General features: G+C 38.2%; 1 protein-coding gene across 1 annotated transcript in view; it reads right to left on the bottom strand.

The window, feature by feature from the left end:
* Positions 1 to 17,366, bottom strand: part of PLCG2 (phospholipase C gamma 2) — a 176,491-nt gene that overhangs the window by 88,040 nt on the left and 71,085 nt on the right. Inside the window, exons 4-5 of the mRNA XM_043987636.1 lie at positions 5,569 to 5,662; positions 4,102 to 4,149 (exon numbers count right to left, since the gene is read on the bottom strand). Coding sequence (XP_043843571.1) covers positions 4,102 to 4,149; positions 5,569 to 5,662 — 142 coding nt within the window. The remainder of the gene's footprint in view (positions 1 to 4,101; positions 4,150 to 5,568; positions 5,663 to 17,366) is intronic.

The following is a 17,366-nucleotide window of genomic DNA, read 5'->3' as shown; positions in this document are numbered from 1 at the left end:
TAGCCATTCATTCTCTCTCCACTTCTGACAACATGATCCACTTCAGCTATGGAATCGAAGAACATAACTTCAACAAGTGGGGGTCATTTGAGTTAGCCTTTCCTTCTGGCTGGTTGGGAAGCAACCCAGGTTAAGGTGCTAGTGTTTTTACCATCAAACATATTTGGAGACTTTGAAATAAAGTATAAATCTTTTAAAACTCAAATAGCTAACATACTTCCCCGAGGGGGTACTAAACACCAGGTCAATCCCCCCGGAAAGGTTGGAGGGAAGCTGGGTAACAAAACCCTGGAACCCAATTCAATTTATCTTCCCTCTTCAAGAAATAAGTCATGTCATTAAAGACAGAAATGGGAAGGAAATCACAAAAAGCATCACATAAAGATTATAGCTTACAAATTTTCAAAACACCTTAAATACATACATTTTATCTCATTTGATCCTCAAAACCCACATGAGATGGATGGTATTAGTTAACCCCGTGTTACAGATGAAGATACTGAGACAACTGGAAAGTGACTTACTCTTTCCAAAGTCAAACGACTAAGTGTCTGAGGTGGGCTTCAAACTCCCCCTAACTCCTAGTCCACAGACGACGCCATGCTGCCTGATTACCCAACAAGACATCTGCCCTCCTCCTGGTGCCCTATTTGTCTAATTTCCATTGGGATTCCTTCCCACTCACTGCCTGAGAACAGTTGCAAGGCATGCAGCAGCTGCTCCCAGACCCCTTTGTTACTCCCAGTTCAGGGTAACTTTGTATAAACCCTGATACCTGAGAACTCTTCTTTTCCTGAACCTGTCTTTCCTAGCTTCCAACCCAATCAACTGCCCCCATGAAATGAATTGTTGACAAAGCACTGTCATTTCCCGAGAAAACACCCTGCCCTAATGTCACACCAAATTATTCACTTTTATTGCTTGGTAGAGAAAAGGTGAGTGCTTCCAATTTACAATCCCCTTTTGAACAGAATGAACAGAAGAAATACAGTAACATATCCCCTCTCCAGTAACAAAGCCATCACTCCACTTGAGGCTCTCATAATGATTCCTGTCTGGACTATTACAATAGGCTCCTAATTGGTCTCTCTGCCTCTGATCTCTACTCATGCCAAACCGCATTCCCCAGCAGAGGTCTGACCAGGTCCCTCCCCTATTCAAACTCTCAGAATATAGAGACCTATAAAAATAAGACACTAGGGAAATTATTCCAGAACATGAAATTCTTGACTTAGGGGTCTGAGTCAATTAAAAGACAACCAAGATGCAAAGTATTCAAGTATTTTTTTTTTAATTCCACAAGACAAGAAAGTCACTTAACTTCCTAATGCCACAGGCAGCTCTCTTAGACTAAGTGGCAAGGCAGGAGAAGACAGGCAATAGCAGAGAGGATGCCCTCAAAGGAGGCTCCTTAAACCACTGAACTCACAGGAATAGTCCATGATAAAATGTATATGTTTGTGTGATACTTTTCATCAAATTCATATGATCCCAGTATTGATTGAAAGCCTATTACTACAAGGCCCTATGCTTCTTGATGGAGTCAAATTCAGTCAACGATCATTTACTAAACACCTACTAAGAGCTAAGCATTTAGTCATTGAATGGGTGTCACCTCAGACAAACTGAGACCTGGGAAAGATCTTCATTTAGAAAATCTAAGGTCACCCACTGTATCTCAGGCCATCACAAGCCATTTTGACCTTTGTCTTGCCACTGGACTTTGATGACTTGGGGAGTAGTGAGTGAGGCTGATGACTCTGCACAGCCTCTGCTTCATTTAAATCCAGTTTATAAGCCAGTCAAGTTATGTCATTGGTCTTCTTCAAGAAGGAAGGATGAATAACAACAACAAACACCTACTATATGCTAAGCACTATACTAAGGGCTAGGCATACAAAGAAATGGGAAAACAGTTCCTGCCCTCAGGGAGCTCAGTCTAATGAAGGAAACGATATGCAAAAAAACTACATACAAAATATGTATATACACACACACATATATACGTATACATATACATATATGTACACAGTCACACACATAGAATAAATTGGAGGTAATCTCAGAGGGAAGGCACTAGCATTAAGGGGAATTGGGAAAGGTTTCTTGCTGAAGATGATATTTTTGTTGAGAATTAAGGAAGCCAAGAGACAGATATGAGGTTGGAAAGCACTCCAGGCATGGAAAAAAACATGGAGTATGGAATTTCATATGGGAAAAATTGCAAGAAGGCCAGTGTTACTGGAATGTAGAGTACATGGAGAGGAGTAATGTGTAAACCATTGTTAAGGTAGGAAGAGGTAATAAGTATCATGATGACTCAAGGAGAGAGGGATTACTGCTAATTAGGGTAGAGGTGACGGTCAAAGATGAATGAATGGAGGTGACATATGAACTGGGCCCTGAAGAACAGGTAAGAGATTTTAAAATGAGATATTCTAGAAGGTGCTACAGGCTGAAAGGTGATGCTAAACAGAGGAACATTTTGACCCAGCCCTAGGGAATAGAGAAATATCTCCAGGGGCTTAGCACTGGGAAAAAGCCCATGTCATATTACCAGTGTGGCCATGCCAAGGCAAACAGCACCATATCACAATCCCAGGCCACCCAAGGCTGAGAAATATGTGCCCCAAATACCAGAATCTCTGTTTTGTTCACAGCTCATGAGTCACCTACATAGGGAAGACAATCATGGAATACAATGTCCTTGACCTCAATGAGGTGGGATTGCCAATTGAACTTGTAAATTATTTGATGTTCCCAAATCATTTGAGCAAGTCAATGTTCTCTTTTAGCCAGCAAGGAATGAAACTTGAAAACCAAACTAACCATTCCCCTAAAATTGGGAAAATCAGAGCAACAGGCTCGCTGCCACACACACACACACACACACACACACACACACACACACACACACACACCACCCCCAGCCAAGATGCAAAAAAAAAAAAAAAATAGTCACTTTCCTCTAGACCTCTCCCCCATTCTCCCAGATTGTCTCATTTAAAACAGGTTGGCTATGGAGAAGTGAGGCCTGCTATGTCAACCTCCTTTCCAGTGTGTATCTGAAAGGAAAACCAGTTCCAAGACACCAGAGAGCCAAAGATTGATCAATGAGACCCAGAGCCCCCAAAGTAGGCTACTTGGACCCTAGAAACACAATACAAGGTAAACTCCATTATAATAGCCTCTTCTGTTACCAGCAATGGGATACTCATATCTGGGCTAGGTCAAAGAAAACCAAGTCTTTCCCTCAGAAAAGGGTCCCTTGAACTATAGACTCATAGGAATCACGGATTTAGAGATGGAAGGGGCTTCAGATACCAACTAATCAAGACCTGTCCTTTTACAAATAAAGAACCCAAGGCCAAGGGTAGTTAAGTGATTTCCTCAAATTTACACAGGTAGTAAACATTAGTGGTAAGATCTGCACCCAGGTCCTCTGAATCCAGAGCTCATATTCTTGTCACTCTATCCTTTAATATTTCAAAATATCTATCATTTATTTAATTGGTGTGGACCCTCCTTCTACTGACAAAGTTCATCAGCCCTCAAGATCTTGGCAGAGAACTCTTATAACCAAAAAATAATCCATTCACTGGTGAATAACCATTTGATGACCTGTCTTCCTGAGCTGAGGCAGGCTTTTTAAAAAATTACTAAATATTTCTTTCCTTCATCTCTTCTGTTTGCTAATAGCCTGAATTTTTAGCAGATTTTTGTATTGTTTTTGAGGTGGTTTGAAAGAGAACTGGGTTTGCCTAGAATCTCACACAGTTCTGAGCTTTGATGGATACAATGCCCAACACCAAGCCTGTATCTAAAGCTTGTACTTGTCCAGCTAGGAAGAACTTAGGAGATCTCATGTTCTCCCGGCAGAGTCTTCATGGTCACTTCCAAACCCCCATGAAATCTTAAAGAAGGACATCAGTGAAGAAGAGTCTTATAGCAATCATCCTCAGACTCTTTCCCTCTCTGGTGATGATGCATGCCTAGAACTACTTAATATTCCCCTCTCCATAAAATGTTTTTATTCTCTAATATATGGAATGAGAATTAGAATTCAAACGAACCAGAAAATGAACTGTAAAACATTCTTACCTATTTTTCCGAGTTTGATCTATAGAATAAATCTGCTTTCTTAGCCAGCTGGAAGCGAAAAAAGAGACAAAAAATTAGGAAAATAACAAAACTCACCTATACCTATGCAACTATTTAGAAGAGGAAGCTAATTTGGTTCTGAGCTAGGAAAGGAAGTTAATTTTGTCACTCCCCCACTAGGTACCTTTTTACCTTTTACTTCCTTCAGGGATCTTTTAGCTACAAACACCTTTTCACAGTTTAGGGTTATTTTAAGAGATGCTTAGCATATGGAATAAAGAAAATTATAATCCTGTTGTCCTCTGCCCTGGTCAAACCCCAACTAGAGTCTTCAGCATTCAGTTCTGGGAGACACCTTTTAGGAGAGACATTATAAACAATATGTCCAGACAACTCTGACCAAAAGAGGGTGAGGACTGAAGAAGAGGCCCTGTGATGATTGGCTGAAGGAACTGCGGATGTTTAGTTTGGAGATGAGAAGGCTTAGAGAAGGATTTATAAGTGACCTCATGGGAGACAGATTAGATATTCTGTGTAGCTCCAGAGGAAAGATCTAGAAGAAATGGATGGAAGGTACAAGGACACATTCTGGCTCAAACTAAGGAAGCATTTTCTAACAATTATTGCTGTCTGATGACAGAATGGGCTGCCTTAAGCTCTTCATTCCTAGGAGCATTCAAAGAGTCATGGGATCATAACCTAAATGGAATGCTATAGGTTACAAGATGGAACTAGCTAACTTCCAAGGTCCCTTCCTACCATAGGCTTCTATGAATCACTCTCATGAAGTTAAGTTCAAAAAGCTGATTAGAAGAAGGCATAAATTTAAATGCTTCAGATTAACTTTTTTTTTAATCTTCACACATAAACATTGAGTTTAAAGACTGATAGTCCCAGACCTTTATCAGCCATACAAAATAATATAATGAAGAACCTTACCCTCATGACCAAGGGGACTCAGATTCCTTATTGTCATTTCAACCCTTAGACTAATCCTGTGTTGAATCACCATCTTTTTTTTTCATTTTATATCATTCACATATTTTGTTCTCTCCCAATTTTAATGATTACTGATCATAATATGTGATGTCATATGATGCGAGGGATATTGAGAGCTATCTCAGGAAGATCTTGCCCTTGACAAATACTGGCTGTGTAACTGACTTAAGTCCTCACTTGTCTGGAGATGACTTTCGAAGAGTCTAACCTTCAGGGTGGACACTGATCTACATTGATAAACGGTTTCCTCCTTTTACCAATGAAATCAAAGATTCCACAAAGAAGCAAACTGAACACAACAGCCTGGGAATAAAATACAAATGTTATATGTGATTTGAGAGCAGTAGTTATTAAGTGTCCCCTCTGGACTCAAGTATCTGGGTTTGAATCTCTCTCCTACATCCATTTCCCCAAACATCCCAAAATAATCAGAAGAAAGGGGGAATAGGAAAAGAAAAGACCAAGTACCTCTCGATAATAGCTGGTGTTGAGGCACTCTGGACTTCTTGGTGCAAAATTGTCAAGCCACAAAGCCATTTACTAGCATCTTCCTTGGAGTCCGCTGAAAAGATGAAGAGACCAACTGTTAGACCGATGAATGCCTGATGGGTGGCCCAGTTCAAGAGCCTCTGCTCTTGAATCTCAGGGCCTGTTCCCTGACACATCTAGACAAAAAGGGTTTCTTAAAGTTCTCAAGAGATTTCAAACCATGCTACCCCTGCCCGTGAAAACATGCAGTAAAAGGCTGGGGCTTCAGCAGATGACATCAGAGTGAACCAAAGGCCATAGCTGGAAGGGCAGTAAATTTGGAGTCAGAGACTTGGATTCTCATTCGCACTCTGACACAGACTACTGTGTGACCCTGATCAAGCTTAAGACAGTGTCCCCCATCCCAGTCTCCACCAAACTACCCTCTCCTCTTTACTCTGGCTTCTGTTATAGAACAGGAACACTCTCGTACCAGGAAATTATCCATGCACATGCCACTAGCTCTCAACAAACCAAGAAGGTAAGAGGCTAATTTATTATAATCTTCATTTCACACATGAAGAAGCTGAAGCTGACAGAGGTTGTATACCCATTTCCAGCAATGGTCTCTCAGGAACCAAAGCTCAGAGCAGTGAGAGTCCCATTTCCCCCTTTTCTCTTAATGGCTATCAGGTCTCTAGCATCCCACCAACCAAAAGCAAGGACAAATAACTACACTCTTGTTCAAGGGAGGCCTCCTTCTCCTAGAAAGGCTTTAAGTAACAATCCAAAGAGAGAAGAGAGGCTGACACTGGAAAACTGGGGTTGGTGACTGGGTGATGAATTTTGGCACCGTAGAAACTCATGACACTATTAATATACCATTCTACTGTAATTAATTTATATCAGTGGCAGGAATATCCACACCCACTAAATCACAGACCTTTTGAATGCCAAGGTAAAAATGGTTCTGTCATTAGAAGGGAGGCAGCACCAAGTTTGTCAGTCTAAATATCAGTGCTGGCTGGGAAAGGCCTTAGAGATCACCTAGTCCGACCCTCTCGTTTCTTGTTGTTTGTCCAGTTGTTTCGGTCATATCTGGCTCTTCATGACCCCATTTGTGGTATTCTTGGCAGAGACACTAGATTGCCATTTCCTTCTCCAGCCCATTTTACAGATGAGGAAACTGAGGCAAACAGTAACGTGCCCAGGGTCACACAGCTAGTAATTATCTGAGGCTGTATTTGAACTCAGGAAGATAAGTCTTCATGACTCCAAGCCCAGAACTCTATTCACTGCATCACCTAGCTGTATTTTACAAATGAATAAACTGAGGATCAGAGAGGGGATATGACTTATCCAGAGTCATATGGTCAATCAGAGGCAGAGATATGACTAAGCTTTATTTCTCTTGTCTCTCTATCTAGGGATCTTTCTGCTATTATATAGCTAAATAATAGTGTGATAGAGGCAGCAGAGCAGAGGGCTAATTTACATAATTATTCATTAATATGCCAGATACTCCTTATTACCAAGTTGGATAACACAAGCCAGTGTCAAATCTAAATATATTTTATTCTGGGAAAAAGACTGCTTCACATATCTGTATTTCTCAGATAACTCGAAGCTGCCCACTTAAGCTTCAAAAGGTCTTTTTAAAAATTTTTAACACTTTGTATGTAAGAAGCCTTCCTATTAACAACTGACATGAGAACACAATGTAGGGTGAAATGATCCTTTAGAAAAGAGCTCATTCCAAAAAGATAGCCATAAACAGGCAGCAAGATTTCACAACCCGGGTGGGGATCAGGGAGCAACTGGTTATAAAATTTAATATTTCCCATTAATGGCTCACATTTCAATAGTCCTTTAAGATTTACTAAGCAGTTTCCTAGAATGTTGTATTAATGCTATAGTGGGTAAAGGCATCTATGAGCACATCCTCATTCAGAGTATGCCTTTAGTTCTTTTGTACAATTAATATATCCTCCCTGCTAGCCTAGAGGCAGCAAGGTGGTACAGTGGATAGAGCACTGGCCCTAAAGTTGGGAAGACCTGAGTTCAAATCTCACCTCACACACTTACTGTGTGACCCTGGGAAAGTCATTTAACTCCAATTGCCTTAAACATCTGGGGCCATCTCCAGTCATCCTGATATATATCTTGCCACTGGACCCAGATGGCTCTGGAGGAGAGAAAGGTTGGTAATCTTGCACAGCCCTCCCTCACTTAAATCCAATTCACTGAAAGTCATGACATTAACCTAGTGTCATGGTTCTCTTGAAGAATGAAAGACAAACAACAACCATATCCTCCCTGCTTTTAATCTGTGACCTTATTTTCCCTCATTTTGAAATCAGACACACACAGACATGAGAAAAATGTGTCTACCCTTTGATCCAGAGATCCCACAACTAGGCACATCACCCTAGGAAGTCAAAGACAGAAACAAACTTGAAGTCATAGAATCATTTTGTTTTGGTTTTTTTGTTTTGTTTTGCGGGGCAATGAGGGTTAAGTGACTTGCCCAGGGTCACACAGCTAATAAGTATCAAATGTCTGAGGTCAGATTTGAACTCAGGTCCTCCTGAATCCAGGGCTGGTGCTTTATCCACTGCGCCATCTAGCTGCCCCCAAAGTCATAGAATCTTAGTTCAAATCACCTGGATCTGCCACTTAATACTTATGTGACCATGGCAAGTCACTCAACCTCTCTGGGCTTCAACTTCTTCATCTCTAAGATGGGATTGTTGGTCTCAATGACCTCTAAAGTCCTTTCCAAGTCTAAATCTAAAACTTATGGTTAAGGAAGAGTTATTGTGATCCATGAATGTAACAGTGTATATTACTGTGCCATAAGAAATAACAAAAATGGGGAATTAAAAAAAAACACAGGAAGATTTATATAAACTGATGCAAAAATATAAAAGCAAAGAACAATAAAATAAACTGAATGTTATGTAATTAAAACAACCAAACTTGTCCATGAGGAGAAATGGGGAAGAATGTACTTCCCTCCTTTATTGAAGGAAAGGTTGGGCAGAGAAAGGAAGGATTCCAATGGGTATATAACACTCTATGGTAGAGTACTGTCAGATGCAGTCAACATGTTTGGTAGTCTTAAGTGCTTTTTGCTTTTTAATCTTTGCTATAAGAGAAGGCTCCAGAAAGTTTATTCAGAAATAAATATATAAAAATTAAAAGGCATCAACACAACACCACCAACAAAAGAAGCAGAAATTCTAGATCAGCATACTGGGGTTGGTGCTTTCTCCAGAATAAGAGATGCATGTGCTTTGTGACAGCTATTTTTCTTGCTCCACTCAGGCCTTTTTCATTTTCTTCTACAGTTAGCAGTGTTCTATAGGCTCAAGTTTGCCAGAGTTCTGACTCCTAGTTATATGTGGCATAACTGTAGACTCTTTACAATTCTTAGCACCAATAATAGCAATACTTTGATACTTGACCACTTTGACAGAAGACTGATTCTACTGTTATGGGTACTTCTTCCAGCCAAACCTCCTCATTCAGTGCAATTCTTATCCATGTCCTCACATAAATCCTCCATAGAAGATCAGCCCAGAATGCTGAAGGTGATTTTTAAATAAAATTTTATTTATATATTTTCCCATAATACCAAAATTTCTCCAGTATCCCTCCCCACTCACCTCACAGAAAGTCATACCATATAACAAATGCTATTTTTAAAGAAACATAAAAGAAAAAATCAGCATAGCTGATCAATACAGAAAAAAAATTCTGAAAGTTTGTACAGTGTACCACACTTATGGACCTCTCACACCACCACTAAGTGGGATGGGAACATCTTCTCAAATCTCTTCTTTGGGGGGCAGCTAGGTGGCACAGTGGATAAAGCACCAGCCCTGTATTCAGGAGGACCTGAGTTCAAATCCGACCTCAGACACTTGACACTTACTAGCTGTGAGACCCTGGGCAAGTCACTTAACCCTCACTGCCCTGCAAAAAAAAAATCACTTCTTTGAATCATGCTTGTTCTTTGTAATTTTACAACATTCACTTTTGACTGATTTGTGATTGTTCAGTCCAATTATGTTACTTGATACTGATTTTTTGCTCTTCTTACTTCAGTCTGCATCATTTCACTTAAACTATTCCATGTTTCTCTATATTCAACACATTAATCATTTCTAGTAGCACAGTAATATTTCCTTACATTCACATACCCCAATTTTGTTTAGCCCTTCCCTAATCAATGAGCATCTACTTTGTTTCCAATTTTTTGATATAAAAAGTACTGTTATAAATATTTTGGTGTATCTGGGTACATTCTTCCTTTCAATTGGAAGACTCCTAAATCTTTTAATATTTCATAGATTTTGTCGTTGCTGACCCTTCATGACCCCATTTGGGGTTTTCTTGGCAGGGATACTGGAGTGGTTTGCCATTTCCTTCTACATCTACATTTTGCAGATGATCAAACTGAGGCAATCAGGGTTAAGAGACTTACCCAGGGTCACACAGCTAGTAAGTGTGCCTGAGGTCAGATTTGAACTCATAAAGATAAGTTTTCCTGATTCTAAGCCCAGCACTCTATCTACCGTGTCACCGAGATGCTCCATTTCGTGGATAACAGAGTAACACTCAGACTTTCCATCTGTTACTGTCTCTTACTCTTGAGAAGTGATCAATCCTATTGGGGTGGGGGGAATCATTGACATCTATGATAAGAGATGTAATTTGTATCCCTTCTCACATTTGAATCATCATTGGAAAAGTGCTGCAGCTGACTTACAACATGCTTTTTCCCTGACCTTTGAGTCATCTACAATTTTGATTTTTTAGGGAGTTCATGGTGCTTTGAGATTCACAGCCATGAAGCATTGCTACAAGAATACTAGTACTACAAAATTTAGCTTTGGAAGCAAAGAAAAGACTGGGTTCAATGAAATAACTGCACAATTTTCCCAAAACAACCTACCCCCACACCCCTGGCACCATCTTGCTGTCCATTTGTAGTAACTGTGCAAGATAGATGACCTAGCTCAATGGGCTTTCCCATCCAACTGCATGTCATAATCTAGGTAATATAAAGTCTTTATCCACTTGAATGGGCCTTCTGTAACTTATTAAAATAACCTCTTTTCAGTGACCATGAATCTCATCGATAAGGCCTTATAATATATAAGGTTTACCAAGAACTCTATGAACACAACTACCAAACACTCTTCACACAAATCAAATCAGATCTAAATAATTGGAAAGATATCAATTGCTCATGGATAGGCAGAGCTAATATAGTAAAAATGACAATACTACCTAAATTAATTTACTTATTCAGTGCCATACCAATCAGACTACCTAAAAATTATTTTATACAGCTAGAAAAAATAATAACAAAATTCATCTGGAAAAAACAAAAAATCAAGAATATCCAGGGAAATAATGAAAAAAAAAATTCACAGGAAGGTGGGTTAGCAGTACCAAACCTGGAGCTTTACTATAAAGAAGCAGTCATCAAAACTATCTGGTACTGGCTAAAAAATAGAGTGGTAGATCAATGGAATAGGCTAGGCTCAGGAAATGCAGTAGTAAATGACACTAGTAATATAATGTTTGATAAACCCAAAGACTCCAGCTTCTGGGATAGGAACTCAGTATTTGACAAAAACTGCTGGGAAAACTGGAAGATAGTATGGCAGAAATTAGGCATAGACCAACATCTTACACCTTATACTCAAATAAGGTAAAAATGGATACATGATTTAGACATAAGAGGTGATACCATATGTAAATTAGGAGAGAAAGGAATAGTGTACCTATCAGATCGTTGGAAAGGAAAACAGTTTTTGACCAAACAAGAGATATAGTATATTATAAAATGCAAAATGGATGATTTTGATTATATTAAATTAAAAAAATTTTGTACAAACAGAAGCAATGCATCCAAAATTAGAAGGGAGGCAGAAAGCTGGGAAAAAATTTTTGAGGCCAGTACTTCTGATAAAGGCCTCATCTCTAAAATATATAGGGAATTAAATCAAATTTATAAAAATCCAAGTCATTCCCCAATTGAGAAATGGTCAAAGGATATGAACAGGCAGTTTTCTGATGAAGAAACCAAAGCTATCTATTCCCATATGAAAAAATGCTCTAAATCTCTAATGATTAGAGAGATGCAAATTAAAACAACTCTGAGGCACCTGACACCTATCAGATTGGCTAAAATGACAAAAAAGGAAGATAAGAAATGTTGGAGAAGCTGTGGGAAAATTGGAACACTAATGCATTGTTGGTGGAGCTGTGAACTGATCCAACCATTCTGGAGAGCAATTTGGAATTATGCCCAAAGGGCGATAAAGCTGTGCATACCCTTTGACCCAGCAATTCCACTTTTAGGTCTTTTTCCCAAAGAAATCATGGAAGGGGGAAAGGGACCCACATGTACAAAAATATTTATAGCTGCTCTTTACGTGGTAGCAAGGAATTGGAAGTTGAGGGGGTGCCCATCAATTGGGGAATGGCTGGACAAGTTGTGGTATATGAATACAATGGAATACTATTGTGCTGTAAGAAATGATGAGCAGGAGGAGTTCAGAGAAACCTGGAGGGTCTTACGTGAGCTAATGATGAGTGAGATGAGCAGAACCAGAACATTGTACATAGTATCATCAACATTGAGTGTTGACCTACTGTGATGGACTATATTCTTCTCACCAATGCAATGGTACAGAAGAGTTCCAGGGAACTCATGATAGAAGAGGATCTCCAAATCCAAGAAAAATAAAAAAGAACTGTGGAGTATAGATGCTGATTGAACCATACTATTTCTTTTGTTTTGGGTGCTGTTTTTTTTTTATTTTGAGGTTTTGCATCACTGCTCTGATTTTTTCTCTTGTAACAGGATTAATGCAGAAATAGGATTAATGTTATTGTGTGTATATATATATGTGTGTGTGTGTGTATATATATATATGTATATGTATATAGATATATAGATATAACCTATATCAGATTACCTGCTGTCTAGGGGAGGAGGGAGGGAGGGTAGGGAGGGAGAAAAATCTGAAATTGTAAAGCTTGTATAAACAAAAGTTGAGAACTATCTTTACATGTAACGGAAAAAATAAAATACCTTATATGTAAATATATATATATATATATATATTTTTTTTACATATAAGGTTTAATGTAGCCAACAGTGTCTTTCACAAACAGGAACATCTGAAGAACCTCAACATCTACTGAGAATCCTTCTATCTGAACTTTGTGGAAGACAAACTCCATAAGTATCCCAAACATCTTGGTTGAGCGTATCTTCCCTAGTTTCACGACTTCCTGTTTGTATCTATCAAAGAATCTTGCAAGGAGAACCAGTTAGTTTGCATTTTGCTCTAAGAAGTCAAATTTTATGGTTTGGACCTTTAGTTTTGTTTGATACTGGGTCTCCCTAACTTGCCTAGTATGAAAATACAACAGCCTCTCACAGGCCTGATCCCACTACTTAGCAGCATGTAAACTTTAACCTGCTCTGTTTCTGACCTGGGGTAGTTTCCTCCTCTTTAGGCAGCTCAGTGGTTCCTTGTTCCCAAGGGTTCACCATTTTGATGCCAAACTTAGACATTGGGGAGCCTTATCCCTACAGTAGCTCAGAACTCTAGAGTTCAAGTGACCTCAGTGTCCTCAGTAGTCAAGATCACAAGAGTCATACAATACCCACTGTCAGATGCCTTTTTAAAAATTTATCAACAAATGTAGACTAGTATTGTATCCTCTATGACTTTCTCTAAGTTGTGCCTATAAAAAGGCTACTATAGACAATCATTTCTGAATGTTTGTCTTTTCTCATGTTTTCTCTTTTTAGTTTTATTTATGCCTTTTGTTCTTACTTCATATGCATTCAATATGTCCTCCCACCTCCCCTACCCAGCAAGCTTTCCCTCATAACAAAAAAAATTTTTTTTAATTGTTCAACAAAACCAAACAATATAGCTACCATCTGTGACAATGCATCCAACATTTCACATTCGCTGTCCATCTTTCCAACCAAAGGAAGCAGGTGTATTTTCTCATCTCTTCCATGGGAATAAGCACAATGTTCAGTTTTGTCTTACAGTCTCATTTGTATTATTGAAGTCATTGTATACATTATTTTCTAAGTTTAGTCCACTTTGCTCTGTATCAGTCCATATAAGTCTCCCTGTGTTTCTCTGAATTCTTCATATTTGTTATTCTTATGAGATCATAATATCCCATTACTTTTATGTACCACAATTTATTTAGCTCTTGATGAGCACCCACTTTGTTCCCAATTCTTTGCAACCACACCCCCCCAAAAAAGTTGCTATGAATATTTTGGTATACATGTGACCTTTGATTCTATCTTTGATCTTCTTGGGACACATCCTTAGTGGAATCTCTGAGTCAAAGGATGAATAGATTACCCACTTTTTCACACAATTCTAAGTCATTTTTCAGAATAGAGGGATCTATTCAGGATTTCACCAACAAATTATTGGTGTGTCTATCTTCTTCTAGTCCCCCCAACATGATCTGCTTCCGTCTTTTGCCATCTTTTTGACAAAACATAGGATGTGAAACATCAGAGTTGTTTTTGTTTTGCATTTCTCTTATTACTAGTGACTGTGAGCAGTCTTTCATATGACTATTAATGGTTTCCAATTCTTTTGAGAACTATTTGTTCATACTATTTCATCACTCCTCTATTAGGGAAGAGTTCATGGTCTTGTTTTCATTCCTTATTTATCTTGGATATCAGATTTTTACCTGAAGTATTTGAGACATTTTTCTCCAGTTGACATTTTTCCTTCTCATCTTGGTCACAATGATTTTGTTCATGCTAAAGCTTTTTTTTTTTCAAATTTTAAATTACTGAAATTGTCTATTTCATCTTTAGTGATTTCACTCTCTTGTATGGTTTAGAATTCTCTCCTAGTCATAAATGTGAAAAGTTCCTCCAAATATTTTCTTCCAATTTTATGTGACCTTTTTATCAAATATTCATTTGAAAATTATTGTGGTATATGGCATAAAATGCCATATTAAACTTATCTTTTGCCAAAAAACCTTATATTTCTCCCAGCAAATCTTATTAAAAAGGGAGTCCTTCCTCATATAATTTACATTCTTGGGTTTCTTTAACACTGGGCTATTGGGTTTAATCATTTATGATTTTTACTTATACAGTTTTTTCCACTGATCTATTTTGTAGTATATTGCCATATAGTCTTGGTGGCTAATAATTTAAGATATATAAAATAGGATATATAATTTGCATTCTGAAAGTTCTATTTCCCCTTTGTTGCTACTTTTTTCCATTATTTCCCTTAAGATTTTAAATTTCTTTTTTCTCCAAATGAATTTTGTTAATATTCTAACTGGTTCTAAGAGCAGCCCTGTGCTGATTTGATTGGTACTCCAAAAAAATCTACAAATTAATTTAGGTAGCATCTTTATTTTTATTTTATTGGCATGACCCATTCATAATCAATGAGTATTTCTTCAATTATTTAAGTCTTCCTTATTTCTGTAAAGAGTGTTTTGTCATTATATTTACATAAGTCTTAAATTTGTCTTGGTAAACTAATGCCTAATATTTGTGCATTTTGTAGTTAATGTAAATGGGATTTTCTTTACTTTTATCAAAGATACACTTGATAAATGCAAGGACAATAGGTAAAGACTTCTTAGAGATGAAAAAGGAGCAACTAGGTGGCACAATGGATAGGGCACTAGCCATGGAGTCAAAAAGACTCATATTCCTGAATTCAAATCTGGACTCAGACACTTAGTAATTGTGTGACCCTGGACAAGTCATTTAACCTTCTTTGTCTCAGTTCCTATATCTGTAAAATTGGCTGGAGAAAGACATGGCAAACCACTCTAGTATTTCTGCCAAGAAAACCCCAAATGAAGAGCTGGACACAACTGAAAAACAACTAAAGAACAAGAGAAATGAGAAAATACACATTTGAGATGCTAGCCACTGATGTCTTCTCAAGTACCTTTTTTTAAAAAAGTAATATAACATCATTCATGATCTTTTCCATTCTTTTCAGATCTTCCCTTTGAGAGTTCTTGAAATTCAATTCCTGAGAAACTTTTTAATCATGTTGCCTACAGGACATACTTGTTTTTTCTGCAAGTAGTTAGCCAGACCCAGATGTTCTTCCTTACTTCATTTTCTTGACTGCCATTTCCATTTCCTCAAACAGTACATCTGGTAATTCAGCCTAAATGTGGTGATTCCACTGTCACTGGTTATAAGAATAGATCATTAAAGATACACTCACAGTTCTCTTCCACTGCATGTTGATTTCTACTCCTTTCAGCTTTGTCTCAAATTGTCCTAAGAATGATCTGGTTTAGCTTGATCTCATGAGAATCTTTATTCTGGCTCATTTTCTACTCAGCTCTTTTTCTGTTCTGAAAGCCAATCCTATTCATAATCTTTTATTGTGGCACGTAGTAATGAGGTTTTTTTTCAAATAAGTTTCTATTCTAAGCAATGTTGTCTTTGGTTGTCATGTCTCTCTGCTTGGCAAAAAGATCTATTCTTTACTTGCTGATGTGGCCTCTGGACTTTTTTTTTCTACCTCTTCACTATGGTGATGATTTTCATTGGTTACAAGAAATTGTCATAATACGATTCAATGACTTCAACTTTATTCATTTTCCTTTTGTCAGAATCAATAAACTAGTTAACTAGATTGCTTAGAGCTATTGTAAGCACACACAGTGCTTGCCATCTTCTCCTGTCTACACTTTCTTTTGATTTGGTGTAATTTTAACCTTTACTCTAACAACTTACTGCATGTAGGCAGCTAATTCTGAAATAACTCACACTTCTATAACTTCTATTAATTTCTAATTGGTTCTAATATAATAGATTTCATCATGATACTATTCAGTATTCATCATATTCAGCACATTCCAACTTTTTTCTTAAAAGAAGTATTCAAGATATACAGGAATGATTAAAGTTTCTGATTAATCCATAAGTCTCTGGCTTCTATTCAATTCAATAAGCATTTATTAAGAACCTACTATGTGCAAGAACCATGGGAAGCACTGAAGATTTTTGTTGTTGAGTCATTTTAGCCATGTCTGACACTGCACAACTCCATTTGAGCTTTTCTTTTTCTTTTCTTTTCTTTCCTTTTTTTTTCAGGGCAATGAGGGCTAAGTGACTTGCCACGGGTCACCCAGGTAGAAAATATCTAGTGTTTGAGGCCAGATTGGAACTCAGGTCCTCTTGAATCCAGGGCCGGTGCTTTATCCACTACACCACCTAGCTGCCCCTAATTTGGGCTTTTCTTAGCAAAGATAGTGGAGTGGTTTACCATTTCCTCCTCCAGCTCATTTTACAGATGAGGAGATGGGGGCAAACAGGGTTAAGTGACTTACCCAGGGTCACACAGCTAGTAAGTGTCTGAGGCCAGATTTGAACTTGGAAAGATCAGTTTTCCTGACTCCCAGTCTGGCACTCTATCCACAATGCCACCTAGCTGCCAGGGGAGGGGGGTTACAAAGACAAAAATTAAGAAGCCTCTGCCCTCAAGGAGCTTGCTTATGTTTTGTTAGGATATTTGGCATGTGTTCTGATAAGTCTACGTGGTAGAAAGTGAAGGGGGTAGAAGAGAGGTCAAAGTATTCAGTTGGTCTGTTAGGGAAAACATCATGGAGAAGGTGGCTTCTGAGCTGAGCCTTCAAGGAATATTAGGAATCTGAAGGGCAGAGAGGAAGAGGGCTTCCTTGCCTTGTTTTTCATTCTATAATCTTACAGTGCCTAGCATGGT

This window comes from Dromiciops gliroides, chromosome 2, assembly GCF_019393635.1.
Source record: "Dromiciops gliroides isolate mDroGli1 chromosome 2, mDroGli1.pri, whole genome shotgun sequence".
In the NCBI taxonomy this organism is placed as follows: domain Eukaryota; kingdom Metazoa; phylum Chordata; class Mammalia; order Microbiotheria; family Microbiotheriidae; genus Dromiciops; species Dromiciops gliroides.
Note: the sequence above shows the minus strand (reverse complement) of the source record. Positions and strands in the feature narration are given on the sequence as shown.